We start from the raw sequence: 15,443 nt of genomic DNA on the forward strand, positions 1-15,443 counted from the left end.
ATACTCAACTAATACACACAATAATAATGGTGGAGGCATAATCAGTCCAGAGAATAATGGAAGTGTTAGTTCTGAGTGGGAAAATCTATAGGATTGTGGAAGATGTGGGAGCTGCCCCTTGAAGGCTGTTAGGGGATTAAGCAGCAGAGGGACAAAGGCAGGGTGGGCATCTAAGGGAGAGAAAATTATGGGGGCGAAGACTCAGGGTGGTAAGCAGCCAGCAGAGTCAGGGAACAGCCAAGGAGCTGCTGTAGGGGATGGAAGGTGGGGTGGAAGAACACAGGGACAGGTGGGTCGTTGTGAGGAGGTCTAGTGGTCTAATCACTTACATAGAAGGTAATTGTCCATAGTTTTCATGTTGAATTACAGGCAGGTAATTTTCAAAAAGCTTAATTCTTCTAAACAGATGTGCTTTTGTCTCAGACTGGTGTTGTCTCACGTTCAGTAATTCATCACCATGAAAAATAAGGTGATTAATTGCAAAGTATTTGCTATATTTAACTTTCTAGGGATATATTTGTCAAAGAGCAGCAAGCACAGGAGATGTTTTAATAGCTTTGTGTTCTTCTGGAGCCCTGTACCTTATTTTGGATAAAGCATGCTAAGTCTCATTCTGTCATTGAGGATACCAAGTCTACAGGCTCTAATATGGGTTCAGGAGGAGGAATAAAGGGGGGAAATGAAGAGAGGATCTCTAACAAGTGTCAGGCCCAAGAATAACTGGCCAAAGGTCACGGAGATCTAATATCGGTGCCCAGCTATTTGTGTGAGTATCTGGACAGCATCGCAAACAAACTTCTTTTGTTGGGAAGTGTCCATGCAGTGAGGGACCCTATGGGCAAGAAGAAATTAAAGACATGAGCTCCAGCTCAATGGTGTTTACATGATTTTATATTATCTGGACAAGAGACTAAGTGGAATTCAATTCTTTATTGAGATATTCGGATGAACCAAGCATTTATCCACATTTCTATCTCCAGTTTAATTTTTCCAGTGAGGAACTGAAACATAGAAAACTCATGGATAGAGTCTATTGAATTCCTGAAATTCCAGTTCATTTGAAAGTCACTAATAGGTAAGAATATACATACATATTAAATATATATAAAATATATGGTGAGATACCTTAAGAAAATGCTTTTGACATAGCACAAAGTAATCATTATTGTCTACGTCTGCTCTTCATTTTGCTTGTTCAACATTATGCTCTTGAAAATTGAGACCACTGTCATCTGCTTTTGAGTTACATGCTAGCAGTATCTTAACTGAGGAAATGTCTTATCTTATTCAGAGAAATACTGGCTCTGTCTCATCTCACTCTTAAAAATACGGCCTTTGGTCCTAATGGGGGACCTTTTTGAAGAAGCATCATTTTGTTTCTTACCCTATTCTTTGCATCTATCTGAGTGAAGAAAAAAACAATGAATGTTTGATCCAGTTACACATTTCTGCCTCCTCACTCTCACCTATTAGGAAATAGTTTAGCAATTGTAAATTTTCACCTCTATGGCAAATGACAAATAATGTGGCTATGTTACCAACAATAGAAAAAAAAAGACAACAACAAAGTAATCCATAATCCTTGATATTTGGCTAGCAGTAAGAAATGGCATGATAAATTATGGTACTTCACTAAAATCTCATATTACACAATTGTTAAGTGACAATTAGGAATACTACATAGAAACATGAAAACATATTTGATATATAACTAAAAGAGAAAGGAAAACGAAGCACAATTACAATATGTAAGATGCATACGCAGGTAGAGGAGGCCTGGAATGGAAATGTGTGTAGTTATGTTAGGATAGTGGGTCTGTGGATTTTCAAAGACATTTTATTTAATGTTATAAAATAATAATAAAGCAGCAAATTCACCAAATAAATGATGCTGTAGAAGTAGGAGGGTGACATTCACAAATAAGTAGAGGTTGGATATAACAAAAGGAAAAATATTTGAAAGAATGCATCTCCTTTCTCTACATTACCAGCTTATGGATATTAAGATCCATACTATTGAAAACATTCTCAAAGGGGCTGGTTAACAGTGTTTGGAAGAGAGCCTGAACTTAACTGTATCTGGATTTGTTTGCCATGATGGCAGTGGAAACTAAATCTCGAAACAGTTGTTTAAGTAAGCTCCAGCTTGGCTATCTTGGCTGAATTCACACTTCGGATTCAAGAAACAGTTTGGAAAAAGAGCCAGTGTATAATATAAATAGGAATATAGAGCAAGAAAAATTCAGAGAGGACATTTCAAAAATAAAATGCCTATTTAAAATCAAGTTGAAATGACTATTTGGATTAACAGAAAAGTAAAAGTAACCAATGCTAAGTTAAATTTATATCTATCTGAAAGCTCTTAGAGGGTACCAGGAGTAATCCTCATGTTGTCATGTTCATGTTAATCATTTGCTAGCACTGTTGACAGGAATGAACTGCTCTGTGTTCCCGTAAAGGACTCAGACCCTTTTCTCTTCTTGTCCACTCTGTTCAAAAGAATGACAGTTTTACCCTGAATAGCACTTAACGAGTGTTGATATGGGGCAGTAGGCTACCTTGCTTCATGTTAGGCAGGAGTGGATTAACATAAACTGTTAAGCAAAATCCACACATACACAATTACATATTTTATTCTTTCTGGTCAAAGTTAAGCCTCCCAGGTCAACACTTGCACACAATTATTTTAGCATTGCAGAAAATTCCCTCAAATGCCTTCTTAGATAATTTAAGGATCTTAAGTAGGTAGATGGAAGAAGAAACTTAAAAGTAAGTTCCTTCTGAAATAGGGCTTGAAAATGTGATAAACTACCTTATCTCTCTAGACGTAGTTGACTTCGGATATGGAAATTGGAGTGTGTGTGTGTGTGTGTGTGTGTGTGTGTGATATGAGCGAGTTTGAGTTGAAGAAATCAGAAAGTAAATTTTCCAAATCCCAAACCATACCTGATCTTACAACAGTCTCTTTTCAGACCCTGTGTAGGATTTGCTGAGTCCTTGTGAACATCTCTCTCTGATGTCTTGCTCTTGCCTCACCTCCAAAGATGTCCACAAAGACAGACAAATTAGAGCAACTTTTTATTCCTAAGAGTTATCCAATAATTTTTACCTTCCTAGAAACATGATTTCCATCTTTCAAAATGCTTTAGACTTATTAAGAGGCACTGCAATTTTAGGAAATGATTTTTCCTCCATTCCAAATCCAAAGTAAATTACATTTAGTGCAAAGATATGTATTTGATTATTTGGGATTATACCAATATTGAAAATTTTCTCCTTAAAAATATTTTACCCTTATCATCTTCATTTTATCCCCAGAAGTACATTTTTTGAATAAATAATATTTAGTAGCAAAACAAATCTGCTTTCATACATCTACAAACTTCTTTTGAATAGCAATAAGAACTAAATCCATGTAGCATAATTGTTATTATGAATTGCATAACTTTGGCGTGCATTTTGCTGTAAATCATTTCCTGGCAAAATATAAAGTGTTTTTCACATAATGCCATAGAATATCCAAACTGGGAATGAACGATAGAACTAATCTAGTGTAAGTCAGTCCCACTTCCCTCATTTCAGGGACTGAGGTGGTAAAATGTACTCAGGATCACAGATTTCATTTTCCAACATTTAGATAATACTAAAATAAATTAATACTAAATAAATACTAAAATAAATTAAATATTTCTGATGTTGAATTTGGTTAGAAAATTGAATTGAATTTGGTTAGAATTTGGTTAGAAAATTCATCCGTAAAGGGAACAATTCTCAAGACAAAATAATTGCTACACTTAAAGAATTGCAGAGTTGGACTTGAAATACACAAAAGAGGTACGCTCCAAATTTTTGTCCTCAGTTCCCCTTTTGGGAGAAAGTGGCTGAAACTATACAGTCATTAAAAGCAAATCATTCTCTGAAGGATGCAAAGTTACCCTGATCTTCAAAATGAAATATACCACCATTTCTATATATAATTTAATTTTTTCTTCAACAGGGATCAAATGGTATTTTGGTTGATTGCCAGTTGAGCAAATGAAAAAGGAAATACATTTTTAGGATCCCACTGTGACTTTTTTTCCTCAGCAGCAAAAAATTAAATGAAACAGGCCTTTGTCATGTAATGTTCACTGATCAGGAGAACTCAATGAAAATGGGGCTTTAGTTAAATATAGTGGATTAATTTGTTTCACTGGCATTAACAGTCTTTGAGAGTGTTGAACAAATGTACAAATACAGACATTTCCAGAAATTTAACCATCACATTTCGCATAAATTCTGTATAAAGTTCAAGACTAATGGTATTGATGTCACAATCTTCACAATTTACAAGGCATTTAAGAATCATAATTACATCTTCCAGAAATGTTAAAGACACTTGCATACATATGTAAAGTCCATTTTGACTTGATGAAAACAAATTCTAATCTATGAAAATATGACATCAAGTCATATTGCACCTGATGAGGAAATTGTACATGATTGACAGTAAATGCTAAAAAACACTTCAGATAAAGACCCAGTAAGTCAATATAAATGAAGAGTTTCAGAAGTAACATAGCCATCTAAAAATGTTTCACACAACTGGTCACACTTATTTTATTTTACTAAAAATCTCTGATCTTGTCTGAAGGTAATAACCATAAAACTCAATTACATGATTCAACTGTCTTTAACTCCCCTTTCTCCAGTAACCATCACACCTTAGGAGGGATGTAGCTATTCTATCTTAATTTTTTTTCTTTCAGCAAATACTCAGTGTGAAAAGCTTTCACTGGACAACAAATCATTTCATAGAATGAAGTATTGAATTGTTTTTTCATTCAACTTCTTTAGACTGAAAGCAGCTCAATTTCCCTGTGAGTAGTCCACATATCGTTTCATGTCTATTATCTGCAGCCCACTCTAGATTTATCTTGCTTTCAGCAGGTGCTGGGTAACACTTTCTGCCATATTTTACAAAGCATCCAACATGGCTTAAAAGGCTTAAAAGCAATTGAAACTGCTTCCTTTCCTACCCACTGCCTCTTCCAGCGTCCTTAACCCTCATCATCCTTTCCTGAAACATGTCCCAAACATGCCTATTTACATGACTCTCACACACCGGAGGCTTGCACGCCCATCACATACCAGGTCAGTTTCTAACCATGTGAAGGCTGTTGGAGCAGGGCAGTTTCCTTCTGTTGGCAGCTGAGTGTAGTCACATTTCTATTAACACAGCGACCCTTGTATGCAAAGCTTAGACTATCGTCTCGTGGTCCCACCTGCCTTGGCTCTGATTGATGTAACAACAGTATCTGTCATAGGGGCTGTTCTGTTTGTAGGAGCAAACGATGATACTGTCCTGGGGCACAAAGAAGATGCTATCCTCGGGCTCAGGGTGCTCATACCTGTCCCAGGCTGAGCACTTGGCATCCAAGGCACTATAGGTGAGGGAGCTGCCCGAGGGACAATAGCCATCCAAGTATCTGGATGTCTCCTCCCGACGCCCACTCTGGCCGGGGCTCTGGCATTCTCCTTCCTCCATGTTGTGTGTGGGGGTGGTGATGGAGCTGGCCATAGGCAACTCGCCCTGCCCTTGGAGGGAAGGCTTCCCCCTGAGGCCTGCCTTCTTAGCCAGCTCATCTGAACTCCCCTTGCCTGACTCCAGGTCTGAAGGGGTCCTCAGCAGTTCCACCACCTCCTTGTCCTTGGGTTTCCGGAAGCAAGGCAACTTTCGGACCCACAGCAGCTCATTTTCGGGCCACTTGGTGCAGCCCTCGGTCTTCCTGGCCAGGGCAATGGCCGCAATGCCTGGCAGGCAGATGGCGGGCCCTATGGCCAGGAGGGGGATGTTTCCCAGAGTCTCTCCTTTCATCCCAGAGACAGTGAACATGAAGCCAAAGACCAGGAAGACACTGACCAGGGCCACAACCAGCCCAGTCCTCGGGTTGATGTCATCGGGCCGCATCTTTCACTCCATCCAGGTTGGGGACTGCACGCTGACCAAGGAGCCGTGTTCCTCCCTACTGTCAGAGGCAAAACCGCACTGGGTTAAAAACAAAACAAAACCAAACAAAAATATCCTAGTCAATTTCCCACCCACCAAACATCTCTCTTACTCCGTCTCTGACTCTACTGTCTGTCAGTCTTGGTCTCCGTCTCTATTTTCCCCTCTGTTTCTGTTGCTCTCTCTCTTTCTCTGTCTCTTTCTTACTATTGCAACCCCTGACTCTCTCTCAGATAGACATCCACCGGTTGGGGTGGCCAAGGTACCTGAGGTCTCCTGCCGTCTCCCGGGAGCGGGGTAAAAAGCCAGTCTGAGTCTCCTTAGACACCTCCACAGCAGCTGTTTCCTCGGCTCTCTCCCTTGTTTCTGGAAGGAAAGCCTGGCTTTCCCCCCTTGACTCTACATCCAGGTGGTGCGACGTCGGTCTCCAGGGCTTCGGGAGCGGAGCGGCGGCGCAGCCCCAGCGCCCAGCCCTGCGCGAAGAGCGAAGAGCGCCGGGTGCTGGAGGGAGGAAGGACTTAGTCTGGAAAAGAGGGAAAGCGACGCGCGAGCCTGGCCTGGTTACATCACTTTCAGAGCAAGCTCAGAAACAAAGAAGGACGCGCGGGGGCGCGAGGGGGCTAGACCCCAGGGAGAGGCCACCGGGGCAGAAGAGGCTGCCCATGGTCTACTTGGGGAGGTTGGAGCAGCCCGAGTTCGTCCCGCCGCTGCCTGGGAGGGCTGAGCAGGGCGGCTGGACCCGCTTCTTCGTGCTGTGAGAGTCGCTTCTGTGTCCTGGGAGAGTCCGGGGTGCGAGGTTGCCGCGGGCCGGAGACTGGAACTCGGGCCGGTTTGCCCACGGGACAGCCTGGGCTCCAAATCCGCGGTCCGAGGGCCAGAGGTGCCAGCTGGAGATGTCCCCCGGGGACCTGGATCTTTCTCCAGTTGCAGATGTGGAGTGACTCGATCCGCTCTGGAGCAGCTCCCAGGAGGTTCCCCTACCGCCTGTCTCAGAACGTCGAGGCTCTGGGGGCTCTGAGGGCTGCACTTCTCGGGGTCCTGCGGCCCGTAACTGGTTTGTCTTCGGGCGCTGGGCGGCAGCGGCGCCCAACAGCGCTCGAGTAGCGAAGCGCACCGGACCCGCACCCAGGCTGAGTCAGTGGTCAGCAAGGTCTTGCTCAAGCCCTGGGGGCGTCACCAGAGTCCTTCCCCCGCCCCCAACCCGGGTCTTACAGCCCTGGGACCTTCAGGGGGTGGCCTTGGAGCCCGGATCCCACTCTGACACGGCCGTGGTGCCAGCCACGCCGGCTGGGTCAAAGGAGATGGGCTTTCCAGCCCTGGCTCTTCATCCCCCTGCGCTTGGCACCCAACACCCAGCTAGCGAGGAGGAGGGGCCTTGACTCGGGGATCAGCCTGGCCAGCAGCTCTGGCTTTGGGCGATTCTCTCCTCCTTCGCCCACGCTGGTGTGTACAACCTGCCTTCTCCCCACCGGCGCACGAGCTGGATTCCTCTGGCCCCCAAGGGCAAGACTGGCTTTGGCTGGGGTTCTTCAACAAGGCTGCTCATTTAGGGTAGATGGGGAATAGTGAGAAGTCAGACGCGGAAGGGCGGGGGAGGAAGGGGGAGGGGATGGGGGGTAGTATTTTTCATCAAGGCCGTGCTTTGGTGGAAAGAAGTTTGACCTCCAGGCTTTCTCCCCACTTAAATTAACCATGTATTCTTGGGCAAGTGACTTAACTGCTTTGAGAATCAGTGGACACATCTGTAAAATGAAAATATTACTATCAAATATGTGAACAAACCCCTCTGAGGACTAAATAAATGTAAAGTTCCTAGTGCGATGCTTGGTACATAGTTCTGGTTCACAGAATGGATGGAATATATACTTGCTTGTGTGTGTGTGTGTGTGTGTGTGTGTGTGTGTGTGTGTGTGTGCACGCGCGCGCTTAGTCGCAGCAGACTCTCTGTGACTCCATGGACTGTAGCCCACCAGGCACCTCTGTCCATGGGGATTCTCCAGGCCAGAATACTGGAGTGGGCTGCCATGCCCTCCTCCAGGGCATCTTCCCAACCCAGGGATCAAACCCCATCTCCCTCATTACAGGTAGATAACTTTTCCATCTGAGCCACCAGGGAAGCCCAAGAACACTGGAGTGGGTAGTCTCTCTTTTCTCCAGGGGATATTCCTGACCCAATCTTCCTGACAGGAATCCAGCTGGGATCTCCTACATTGCAGGCAGATTGTTTACCAGCTTAGCTACCAAGGAAGCCCATATACTTGCTTGGGCTGTGCTGTGCTTAGTCCTTTAGATTCTTTGTGACCCCATGGACTGTAGCCCACCAGGCTTCTCTGTCCATGGGGATTCTCCAGGCAAGAATACTGGAGTGGGCTGCCATGCCCTCCTCCAGGGAATCTTCCCAACCCAGGGATTGAACTCAGGTTCTCCGGCATTGCAGGGGGATTCTTCACTGTCGAGCCACCAGGGAAGCCCATATTGCGTAGCACATGATAATCAATAAAAGGCAGAAGCCAAGTCATTAAGAGCCTGTCTGGGGGGCTAAGGGAGAGAGGGCTTCAAGAAGGGAAGTATGATCAACAGTTAAGAGTGGTGGCAGTATTTTAAGCAGGGATCAACATAAACTATTCCATGTTTGACAGACAGTGACAGTAGGTTAGAGGACAGGTTGGAAGGGGTTGAGGGGTAAACAAGGAGACCTTGTAGGAGGACAGTTCAATAAGCCAGGCAAGACATGGCAAGGATCTGAACAATGCAGGGCTAGTAGGGCTAGTTAGAAGAAAGTGAATTTGAAAGATATTTAAGGCTATAATCAAGGATCAAAGAAAGTAAGATGGTGATTGGAGTCCAAGGTTGACTCCCAAGTTTCCCACTCGTTCCACTGAGTGGAGCAGGAATCAGTTTTCCACTCTAGTATCTATTCTTCCTCACTAGACAGCTGCTGTACCTCTAGCACAGAATCATTATTTTGGATGGAAAGAAGGAAGAAAGGGGGAAAGGCAAAGAGCAAAAGTGAGATGGCAGCTGTCTGACCATTTGCACCAGGAAAATAATTGTTTTCCTGGCAGCTGCACCAAATAGATAGACATTACATGAAGAACTCTATCATAGCTCTGTCGTAGCTCACTGGTCAGACATCATAGCTTACTGTCCAGAAGTCTGTCTTAGTGGTCACCTCTGTGCAAAGGAACCTGGGAAATCAAGATTTTGTTTGCGGGGAGGGGTGTTGACCAGATTTATTGCCACTTTGAAAAAAATTAGAGATTTGTTATTGAGGAAGAAGAGTAGAATGAAAGTTGGAGAAGCAACGAGCAGCATGTACAACTGCTGATCATGCTTCCCTTCTTGAAGCCCTCTCTCCCTTGCCTTTACTAATGCCTTTCTGTTCTGGTCTCCTTCCCATCTCCTTGGCCACTCATTTGTAGTCTACATTGTAAAACTTCTTTTTGTTTTATTAATTTTTAACAAAGCCCTTTGATGCTGATGGGTATGCTGATGGCTGGCTTATGCTGATGACTCCTATATTTATCTCTTTAGCCTTGTCCTTTCCCCTCAATTTTAGATTTATAATATCTAATTGTCTGATAATATCTACTTGTCTGCTTGATATCTGTCTGTATGGCACACAGACACCTCAATCTCAACACCACCTAAACTATGCTCATCAAATTTCCTTCAGACCTGCCCTTTCTCCTTTGACCCCCATTCTTCCTATTTGCCCAACTGAGAAACTGTGGGATTGTCCTCTGTTCCTTTGTCTTTCTACCAATGTACATGAAGTAAGTCAAGCAAATCATCACTGTCTTACCTCCGAAGTTCCCTGATCTAGCTCCTCTTCTACCTGTGACCTGAGGCAAATCACTTTACCTCACTGGATTTCAATTGCCTGTGAAACAAAGGCTTCACAGGAGGGGAGCTAGCTGAGGGCGATACTCTTCATTGATTCTCTGATAGTCACCTCTGCAGGGCTGAACAGTCGTTAGTGCTGTTCAGGTGCTCTGACAATAGTGCTGGAAACCTAGCTGGAGCCTAAAGAAGCAACATCGCTGAACAGAGACCTCCTCTAACTTGGACAAGCATCTAATTCCATTTGACTCAAGTCATGCAGTTCACCTACTCAGGCATTAGATAAGACCCATGCATAAAGCTGCAGGAGACTTCAATTACTGTCTAATTATAAACCTCATTTTCTCAAAGCAGTTCCTTCTTAGAGGTAATTTCAGATGGTCTTTGAACAGCAGGTATACTTGCCCAAGTCAGCAGCAAAAGTGGGTGGAGGTGGGAGACATCACTCAGGGTTACAATATTCAGGGACAGAAAAGGCATTCTCAGTATTTAATTTCTTGCCTGTACAGGCTGATTGCACTAGGATTTTAAAACCCTAAGCAGTTCTTGCAATCGTGTAAGCATATACAGCTATATACAAAAGCTTTTCATCAGAAAAAAAAGCAAATTCAGGTTGTAACAAGGCTTTAACATGTGGGTGTTTGAGAAGGAGTGCAGAACCTTTTATTTCTGAGATTATTGAAATCACAGGAGGCTAGAATTTGAAGATATCTTATAGAATATCTACTCTCAACTCAATTACTTTCTTAAATATTTTTGTTTCATGTCATGGATGTATTTATATATTAATAAGTAGCAGACTGCCACAGAATCAGTTAAAATTTTTAGATTTTAAATACTATTTGGGTGAAACCAGTCATATAAGATATGTAGTTATTTTTATTGTCATAGAAAATGTTTGTTTTTTTGTTGTTGTTACATACCTTCATAAAGTACCTTTATTTCTGGAAGTGAAAAAAAAAAGAATATCTACTCTAACATCTTTAATCATACAATGAAATGCAGAAGGGTTGCAATCATTCAATACTGTTGTTGTTCAGTTGCCAAGTCATGTCCGACTCTTTGCAACCCCATGGACTGCAGCACACCAGGTTCCCCTGTCCCTCACCATCTCCCAGTTCATGTCCATTGAATTGCTGTTGCCATCCAACCGTTTTATTCTCTGTCACCCTCTTCTCCTTCTGCCTTCAGTCTTTCTCAGCATCAGGGTCTCTTCCAATGAGTTAGCTGTTTGCATCAGGTGGCCAAAATATTGGAGCTTCAGCTTCAGCATCAGTCCTTCCAATGAATATTCAGGGTTGATTTACTTTAGAATTGACTGGTTTGATCTCCTTGCAGTCCAACGGACTCTCAAGAATCTTCTCCAACACCACAGTTCAAAAGCATCAATTCTTCAATACTACTTGAGCATTTATTATGTGCGTGGCACTGCGCTAGGTGCTGGGGATATAAGTTAGTGAGACGTGGTCACTCACATTCACAGAGCAAGATGTATGTGTAGATTATGCTGTGGCAACAAGGCTTTCAGATCTCAAAGGCTGTATGCTCATCCTGCTTGTCTATCGTGGATCAGCTGCAGCCTTGCTCCTTTTATTCCTGCATGGGGCCTCTTACATGTTGGAGGTTCTGGAAAGGAGGAAGAAGTCCCAACTCATAGTTTAAAGGCTCTGTCTATCTGTTTTATAGAAAATAAACAAGGTGGATTGAGGGCAGAAGCAGAGAGGCCCCTTGGGAAACTGTTGTAATTATCCAGGTGAGAGATGATATTGGTTTATGGGTGTGGCTAGAAGTGATTAGATTCTGATGTATTCTAATGTAAAGCTAACACTATTTGCTGATATATTTGGGATGTGAGGGAAATTATATAATCAAGGATGATTCTAAGATTTGAAAATTGAGGTGGGAAACCAGGAACCTGGCTTTGGACATGTTTATTTGCTATATCAAAGTGAAGTTGGTAATAGAGTTGATGTACAAGTCTGGAGTTTGGGGAGATGTCTGGGCTGGAGATACAATTTTGGGAGCTGTTGGGGATATGATTACCATTTTAATTCCTGGGACTAGTGAGATTTTAGGCAGAGATCTAATGAGAACTTAGGGAGCAGACATCAGTAGGCTAGAGAAATTCCAGTACTAAGAACAAAGGAACATCAACATTTTGAGTCTGGGGAGATGAAGAGGAACCAGCAAAAGAAATTGTGAAGGCATGGCCAGCGAGGTGAGACAATGAGCGGAGATCCAAGGAACTAAAAGAAGAAAGCGCTTCAGGGAGGGCATAGTGATTGCATCGGTTCCGTTGACAAATATGAAAAGGACTAAAAAGTGAACACTGGGCTTAGCAACATGGCGATCATCCGTCACCTTTACAGGAATAGTTCTGGTAGAGTGGCCGGGGTGAAATATTGACTGCAATGAGTCCAAGAGGGAAAAGGAGAAGAGGAACTGGGGGCAGAGAGCAGAGAAAACTCAAAGGATTTTGTTGTTAATAACAGAGAAATGAAATGATAGCCAGAGGTGGGGTGTAGGGTCAAGAGAGAAAACTTTTTAAGGGAGCTCTCTTAGCACTTTGCTTGTAGAGATAAAATATTTTTAAATTTAAATGACAATGGTATGTAATTTTTTTAATCCATTCAAGTTGTAAATATAAAAAATAATACCAGTACTGGGGGCAGGGCGGTGCTGAGACAAGTACTCACATATGTTACTGGTGGGAATGTATTGGTACTAACTCTTTCATGGATAAAGTCTGCTCAGGTATCTAAAGAACTTCAAAGAAGTGCATCCCTTTGCATGACCATTATACTGAAACATGTCAAAAGTAAGTGTATACTGGTGGAAAGACCAGACTCAGGCACCATATGAGTAAATTAATCATCATTTAGTCATTTCAGGATGTAGAGGGAAGTCCCCACAGCTTCACCAACAGGCACACAGTTAGGGATGGTAATGTCTGAGTAGGGAAGGTCACATCTAACCCTTTTAGAAACAAACTGTTTCTCTCTAGGTTCCCCATGTATTCATAAGGCTTATTTTCATGAGATCCAAGCCTACTCATAGCCTGGCCTCCTGTCTGCTGAGAACAACTGATATGACAACCGGCCCAGTTCACGAGGCATAAACAAAATCCTCATTATCATTTTCAGACTCTCCAGACCCACACAGTAATTTCCTGAATTCAGTGCTATGGAAACAGAATGAGAGCCATTCTGTGGAAGTCTCCAAGAGTCAAACAGATTAAGACCTTGGAACTGCTCTTGCTGCCCTGTCCAATACCATAGCCATTAACACAAGATGCTATTTACATTTAAATTAATTAAAATGCAATAAAATAAAAAAGTCAATATCGCAGATGTACTACCCACATTTCAAGTGCTGAGCAGTCGAATGTGGTGATTGGCTACCATACTGGACAGTGCAGATATAAATGTTTCACCATTACCAAATTCTATTGGATGATGGTGAGCTATTAGGTTTATCATAATCCCAATTGACTAAGGCAATACAATTCTAGCAAAGTTTCCCATAAATATAAACAATAGCACAAAAGTTATTTATGTGCAAAGAAATGATTTACAATGCCCTACTAGTAAAACACTGGAAAACACTGAAATAGCCAATAACAAAGGAAAGGTTACATACAGTACGGTACATTCATTGGAGGGAATATGCACAGTCAGTTAAGGGAGTATTATGTATGAGCAAAATTATATTTTTATATTTTTAATGACGCCTAACAATGGGATCAATATAATGCTAATTAAAAAAACTAAGAATAAAAAATTCCATTAAAGTAACTGGAAAAAATTTTATATTTAGTAGGCCCCTAATTACACACACAAAAAAGCTAGAATAGAAAAAAAGACCAAAAGGAAATACCCTCAAAGTATTAACAGTGATTATTTCTAGGTGGTGGAGCATTGTGTTTAGTCGCAAAGTCACATTTGACTCTCTGAGACCCCCATGGACTGTAACCCACCAGGCTCTTCTGTCCGTGGGGTTTTCCAGGCAAGAATACTGAAGTGGGTTGCTATTTCCTCCTCCAGGGGATCCTCCCAACCCAGAGATAAACCCACGTCTCCTGAGTCTTCTGCATTGGCAAGTGGATTCTTTACCATTGAGCTGGAACATTACATGATTGTTACTATTTTCTTTATATTTTTTATGAATTTTTGAAATTTCTGCTGTTATTTTATAATAAGAACTTTTTTGTTTTAATGAGAGAATGGTCTCTTCCATATATTAAGCACTCAATAAATAGCAGTTGAATGAATGATACACAAAGATTTGAAAGACTGTCCTGTCCCCTTCCTCATTCTGGAACTTCCTCACAGGAGAGAAAAAGATATGGATGAATTGTGAAGAGAGGAAAATTGAAAGAGAGCAAGTGGATTTTCATGTTGGATTGGAGTGAAGTCTTATGGTTCCTCCCAAATTTATGTGAATCACTTTTGAGATGTCTTATAACCCTGTTTTTAACCTAGAAAATAATAAATGTACTATTTCCCCCATTTTTGATTTAAAAATGGTTGTTTTGATGCACCTAGTTAGAGATTTGATATTTTTTTCTTCTTGGCTATAATTCTGACTCACTTATTTAACAAATGTTATATTGAGAACCTCCTACATATCTGGTGGTGTTCACGCCTCCTCTGTACCTCCTCCCATCTTCTCTAGCTCTAAGCAGGTACCTCTGATCTTTAGTAAAGCCTACGTTTACAACTCTAACTTCTCTTATTTCACTCCGGGCCTCCAGAGATATAAAGAAGCTTCAATTGTTTTTCCAGTGCTGAATTAACAGAGTTTTAAAAATGCTTGCAGCTCATTAGGGTTCGTTAGGTTGTGCAGAACAAAGTACAAAGGAGCCTAGAATTTTCACAAATCTTTTTGTAATTAAAAAATAAAGCTAGTGCAAGTGACAGTGTTAGATTAATGGTTCCAAAGATGGAAACGTTTTAGGTATCTGAGTGGTTCCAGCCAAACATCCATTTGCTCTCCAGGGCTGAGCTTATTCACTAGCTGAGATCTGTCTCTGTGTTGTCTTTCCTCTGATTCTGTAGAGGATCCTTGTTAAGGGAATAAATGATGAGAAAAATGGACTGTTGAGAATCAGAGTTGGAAGTAAAGAATTCTTATGTGGTTTGATCACCAAACTGAAGATTCATCTGATTTTCTCATTTTCTTGTCCTTACATTAACATAGTGCACTGACATGTCCAACCTTAAAATTTTTTTTTGTTGAAGTATATAGTTGGTTTACAATACTATATTGATTTCAGGTGTACAATATAGTGTTTCAATGTTTTTGTAGATTATACTCCATTTGAAGTTATAAAATACTGGCTATATTCCCTGTTCTGTACAATATATCTTTGTAACTTATTTATTTTATATATGGTATTTTGTACCTCTTAATCACTTACCCCTATCTTGCCACTCCCTCAGTTCCTTTTCCCAAAAGCAACTACTAGTTTGTTCTCTATATCCATGAATCTGTTCCTGTTTTGTTATATTTATTCGTTTTATTTTTCAGATTCCACATATAAGTGATAACATACAGTGTTTGTCCTTCTTTTGTCTGTCTTATTTCACTAAGCATAATACCCTCCAGGTCC

The 15,443-nt window shown here is 41.8% G+C and overlaps 1 protein-coding gene across 1 annotated transcript; it reads right to left on the reverse strand.

Moving 5' to 3' along the window:
* Positions 1 to 5,239: 5,239 nt before the first annotated feature.
* TMEM215 (transmembrane protein 215) lies at positions 5,240 to 5,950 on the reverse strand. The gene has a single exon (XM_081489417.1). The coding sequence runs from the start codon at positions 5,948 to 5,950 to the stop codon at positions 5,240 to 5,242; it is 711 nt and encodes a 236-aa protein (XP_081345543.1).
* Between the last annotated feature and the right edge of the window lie 9,493 nt (positions 5,951 to 15,443).

This window comes from Giraffa tippelskirchi, chromosome 1 (genome assembly GCF_054371585.1).
Source record: "Giraffa tippelskirchi isolate mGirTip1 chromosome 1, T2T-mGirTip1v1.2.pri, whole genome shotgun sequence".
Lineage (NCBI taxonomy): Eukaryota > Metazoa > Chordata > Mammalia > Artiodactyla > Giraffidae > Giraffa > Giraffa tippelskirchi.